We start from the raw sequence: 6,201 nt of genomic DNA on the forward strand, positions 1-6,201 counted from the left end.
TCAACAACGCTCCAGATGTAATAGTCCAGTGAGATCTGGAGAATTAGGAGGCCAAATCTTTGCGGTTATGGGATGATGAAAATTTTCAGCCATGCATTCCTGTGTTACTAGAGCCTTGAGTGATAGTGCAGAGTCTTACTGAAACACATATGGCCTTCCATTGCATACACTATCTATCCAGGGCTTAACAATTATTTCCAGGACCTCAATGTAGGCAGCAGAGTTAGCTCTAAGGCCTTGTGGAAAGAAATAATGAGGTATCACATGTACGTCATTGCTGACAACCCTTAAAATCATGACAGCTGCAGAAAAATTTGTATGCATAACGCTTGGAACTTCAGAATGGTCTGCACATAACCTTCTGTCATTTCTTCTGTTAACTTTTTGATCTTGGTCGAAGTTTTTTTCGTTTGAGAAAAACCAAATCAAATCTTCTTCTGCTTGATTTTCCAGTTTCTTTAAGAGCCTTTTATATCTGATATAGTGATTTTCTTTTGCTTTTCTGACAAATTGATCTTTTCTCATCATATAAGACTTATATCTGATGTCTTAGTGGACAACATTTCTGAGTGTTCTTTCTGACAAATGGAGATATTTTGCAATTGACCTCATGGACTTTCTGGGATTTTAATCAATGGTCTGTTGAACTTGCTGGATAACTTCGGGTGCTCTGATGCCTTCTGAGCATGTAGGATGTTTTATGCTTTGACACTGGTGTTACGTTTCCATCTTCAATCTCTAGCTCCTTACACACTTTGTAGACGAAAGATCTGGTAACTTTTAAAAATCGAGATATTTCTAAATCGCTAAGCTCAGCCTTTATACCACAATAACAGCATGCCTCTTCATTTCTTGAGTTAGCTCCAGGCCTGCCATTATCATTTTCTGAAGCAAAGATTATACAGAGTTAGCAAAAAAAAATGCAGCAATGACCCAAAAAAGGTGTCCTCAAATACCTTAGGACCCTGTATACACTTTCTCCTCGACTTATGACCATCCGCACTTACGACCACAAAAAAATAAGGAAATAAAAATGTAAATAAATAACTATGGTAGTATCGGGTAAAGCAGGCCTCCCTGAGATCCAGACATCCATTGCCTGCCACTATCTCACATACAGTCGCTTTCAAGCATCAGTTGCGTTTGAATGAAAATAGTGTTGAAAAATATAAATCCGACATACGACCACATCGACTTACGACCTGTCAGTCAGAAGAGAAGGTATATACGTGTGTGTGTATTATATGTGTACTACTAAAACTCTGAGATTGCTTGCTTGCGTCCGTGCTTGTCAATAATTCAATAGAGCTAAACCGACGCATAATGGGAAAATACTCTGAAAGTAAGGACCCTTGAAATGTGAATACAAACGGGATAAAACAAGTTTTGTTTAAATCGGACCACAGATTCCCGAGATTCTCGGATTTCTGTGTATCTTCATATAATGGCCAAAACGGGGCATAATGGGAAAAAACTCGGAAAGTAACATAACACTAAAATGGGAGTATATAATACTGTGAAAATTATTTCCAATAATTTTATGTTTACGTTATATAACAATTCCTTTTGCACTTGTGTAGAAGTGTGCACATAAGCCATAAATAAATGCTATTACTGGAGTTTAAGTGTATCCCAGAAGTTCTATTTCTATTAGATGCTGTAAATAATTAATAAAACCGTAAACATGAACTTCTAAACTAGACCTATGATGACACGAACTAATTGAAATATTTAACTGAATCATCATAAAATTAACTTTCATTTCAATGCAATATTGAAACCAGCTTCAATGTTTTCTAACCTAAACCGTCAATGACCCAACGGGTCACGGGTAATCTAGTATATGTATATATATATATATATATATATATATATATAGATATATATATATATATAGATAGATAGATAGATAGATAGATAGATAGATAGATAGATAGATAGATAGATAGATAGATAGATAGATAGATAGATAGATATAGATATAGATTTATAAACAAGGTTAATAATGATATTTAAATATCGATTTTATCTAGTGGCCAGCATGGGAATAAATACCATACAAAGGTAATAATTATTTAAACTACAAATTAGGGTATCTGAGAGTCAGGGTTTTGACTGTTATTTCAGCATGGTGGTATCTCTCAGATACCCTAATTTATAGTTTATATATATATATATATAAAACAGCGTACCCAAAAGTAACAGGAACATTTCCTGTGGAACAAACCCGTTGTAGTTCAGGCTTCCGCCGCTAGAAGCTACTTGATGTGACCCTTAGACATCAGTATACCGAGCGGTGTCCTCGAGTGAAGTCGTACTGTTACATGGTGCGTCTGTGTTTTGCAATACTTCTCCTCTGTTCGGCGATTTTTGCGATGGCTGAAACGAAGGAATTGTGTGCTTCCGTGAAATTCTGCTTTCTGACTGGTAAACCGGCGGTAAAGAGGGTGCTGTCATGAGCAAAACACTAGATTACAAGTGGTTTCCACGTTTTAGGAATGGTCACTTGTTGCTTGAAGACCAGCTTCGTTCAGGACGACCGTCTGCAAAACATTTTCCTTTAAGGACTTCTTTTATTCGGGAAAACAAAAAGTCGAAGGGAGCAAGATCGAGTGAATAGGTTGGGTGGGGAAGCGGAGTCATGCCATTTTCGGTCAATAACTGTCTTACACACAAGGCGGTGTGCGCAGGCTCATAGTCATGACTAAACCACCACACTCCATTTTGCCACAGGTCGGAGCGTCTTTATCTCACTGCGTCTCGTAAATGCTTCAGAAAAATGTCTGGTCAACAGTTTGTCCAGGAGAAACAAATTCTTTGTGAACAATTCCTTTCGCATCGATGAAACAAATCAGCATCGTCTTGACACTGGACTTCACTTGAAATGCCGTTTTAGGGCGTAGTGAAATCGAATTCTTCCACCGACTTGATTGCTGCTTCGTGTCCGGGCCATAGCTGAAGAACCACCTTTCTTCACCAATGATGACTTTCGCAAAAAGATCCGGATCAACTCCCAACTGTTTTTCTGTTCACGACGACACGTATTCAGTCGTGACTGCGTTTGGTCTTCCATAACCAAGCGAGGCACAAATTTTGCTGTAACTCTCTTCATTCGTAATTCATCGCTCAAGATTCTTTGGCAAGAGCTCCAGGACACACCAGTCATATCAAGAAGCTCATTAATTGTTCGGCGACGGTCCTTCAAGTTCACTTCATGAATTTTCGTGATGTTTTCATTCGTTCGGGAGGTTGACACTCGCCTTAAACGAGGATCGTCTTCAAGCGACAAATGATATTTTCTAAAGCGTGAAAACCATTCCTAAACTTGTGTTTTGCTCATGGCAGCGTTCTTGTAAGCTGTTTGAAACATGATTACTGTTTCGGGAGTAGTTTCCTTAGCAGGAAACAGAAAATCACGGAAGCACACTGTTCATTCGTTTCGACTACTGCAAAAAATCGACGAACAGGGGAGAAGCACTGCAAAACAAAGACGTACCACATGACAACACGACTTCACCCGAAGACGCTGGTCGGCAGACTGATGCCTGAGGGTTGCATCAAGTGGTTTATAGCGGCGGATGCCTAAACAGTATACATACATATATACATATAAACATACATGTATGTGTGTGTGCGTGTATACATATATATATATATATATGTATGTATGTATGTAGAGTATGTATGTATGTATGTATGTATGTATGTATGTATGTATGTATGTATGTATAGATCCTCACTCTATACTCCTCTGAACATCAGCATCCTTCAGAGCCCTCAAAGAAACCTCAAGCGCTGGGATCACTATCATCGAAGAGTTCGCTTATTAAAGATAGATCCACGACATAACTAGGACCGCATCCCAAAGACTAAACTTTCTCTTTAGGGTCAGAAAACATTTCAGCCCCCAACAGCTACTGACACTCACCAAAGTCCAAAGGAGGTTCACATCCGGCCGATTCTACTAGCTACATATACAGACATCCTGGACCGTATCTTAAAATGACTGACATGGGTATTTGGCACTCCAACTCTCAAAGATAATTTCCAGCATGTCCAAAATGCGTGCTGTCTCCTCTCTGTTTCTCATCCCTCGCTCCAAAAATGTTCTTTGCTCGTAGGAGTTGGCTAATGTTTTACCCCAGCAACTCAGCCACCCATGACTTACTCGTCTTTCTATCTCTTGTCATCACTGGTGCACGAAACCTTTCGGCTCCGCATTAACCTAATTCTAGTTCTTTCCACCCGCTAACATCGGCTCACTGTAATCTTCTCCATGTTCAAGTCTTCTTTGCTGATGTTGACCTGCATACGTTTAAACGGAATATTAAAGACAGATGCTGATGCTGGACACTACTGGTTGCTGGGACAGGATGACCTTAGTAGCCAGTCACGTGTAATACAGCGATCGGTATTAGCACGACTGTCCCATAGGAATATTGGTATTAGATGAAGATTTGCATTACCAATTATTCGCATCACCAACAATAACTCCATCCGTGTCGGCGCCATCGTTATAATATTTTCATCATCATCATCATCAACAGCAGCAGCAGCAGTATAAGAGGCAGAATCATCATCATCATCATCACCATCATCGTCGTCGTCGTTGTCGTCGTCATCGTCATCGTCGTCGTCGTCATTATCGCTGTCAATGTCGTCGCTATTGAGATTCTCTTTCAGATGCTACTGCAAATGCAAACGGCATCGAATTATAGCAATTGCTGTCCTGCCACGCACACACAGACACAGACAACTTTACAAACACAAAATCCAGACGTGCACACATCTGTGCACGCACGCACGCGCACACGCGCACACATATACAACACATACACCGACACAATCACAACACATATAGATAGATAGATAGATAGATAGATAGATAGATAGATAGATAGACAGACAGACAGACAGACAGATAGATAGATAGATAGATAGATAGATAGATAGATAGATTGATTGATTGATAGATAGATAGATAGATAGATAGATAGATAGATAGATAGACAGACAGACAGACAGACAGATAGATAGATAGATAGATAGATAGATAGATAGATAGATAGATAGATAGATAGATAGATAGATAGATAGATAGATAGATACACACACTTGCACCCACTCATTCACACACACATACTCATGCACACCCACTCACACAGAGACAAGTATACATAATACATTATATATACATATGTATATAAACACACACAAACATTCACACACACACATTCATATATATGATAATTCTGTTTTCATGTATAAATGTTTATAAAAACTGTCAAACATTACGTTTAAGGATTAAGGACCGTGCAATATTTTTCGACAGAGCAACATATGTGTTTTATATTTACAAAGAAATTGTTGGCAGTTACTTGGAAGTTTCTATTATGTTGCTCTCATTGTATGAAATATGAATATGTGTGTGTATTTGTGTGGTGTGTGTGTGTGTGTGTGTGTGTGTGTGTGTGTGTGTGTGTGTGTGTGTGTGTGTGTGTGTGTTTGTCTTACAGAAAAGAAAGTAATATTTTGAACGCAATATAACCGTGAAAACAGCAGAAACATTGGGCATTTCACCCTTATAAGACGGAAAAAGTTGCCAGAAGTTGCTGGCAACTTTTTCCGTCTTATAAGAGTGACATACGCAATGTTTCTGGCTATATTGCGTTCAAAATATTACTTTCTTGTCTGTATTACTTTTTTATCTGTATAATATGAAACATATTCGATGCTTCCAAACACACACAAAATGTCTGTTTACATATGTTGTTGTTATTGTTGTTGTTGTTGTTGTTGTTGTGTGTGTGTGTGTATCTTTTATAAAAATCCGTTCTGTCTGTGTGTGTGTGTGTGTGTGTGTGTGTTTTCTAGGATCTTGGGCATCCTCCATCCGATTACGCTCAAATTTGATATGCAGATACCGACGGTATCAGGACGTGTATAAGTCTTTAAAAAAATTACAAAAATCGATTCCAGGTGAGAATGCGATCGGTAAAGCTGTTTTTGTCCTGCTTTTCTTCCATCGACCTGATCATAACTGCACCTTCCATTTTCTGTTGTTTCTTTCCTGCCAAACTTACTGTTTAAACCATGTTTGTGTTCTCCCAGTCAACAGCCTTATCATTACTGGTACTTTAAACTCTTCGGTTGCATATTTGTGTGAATAAAATCGTTTTTCTTTGGAATAGAAAAAAAGTC

The 6,201-nt window shown here is 38.6% G+C and overlaps 1 protein-coding gene across 1 annotated transcript; it reads right to left on the reverse strand.

Annotated features, from left to right (window-relative positions):
* Positions 1–2,875: 2,875 nt before the first annotated feature.
* Positions 2,876–4,512, reverse strand: LOC115217685. The gene is made up of 2 exons (XM_029787436.1): positions 4,395–4,512; positions 2,876–3,276 (listed from the first exon to the last, which is right to left on the reverse strand). Exons 1-2 carry the CDS (start codon positions 4,510–4,512, stop codon positions 2,876–2,878), a joined length of 519 nt encoding a protein of 172 aa, XP_029643296.1.
* Positions 4,513–6,201: the final 1,689 nt, after the last annotated feature.

This window comes from Octopus sinensis, linkage group LG11, assembly GCF_006345805.1.
Source record: "Octopus sinensis linkage group LG11, ASM634580v1, whole genome shotgun sequence".
Classification (NCBI taxonomy): Eukaryota; Metazoa; Mollusca; class Cephalopoda; order Octopoda; family Octopodidae; genus Octopus; species Octopus sinensis.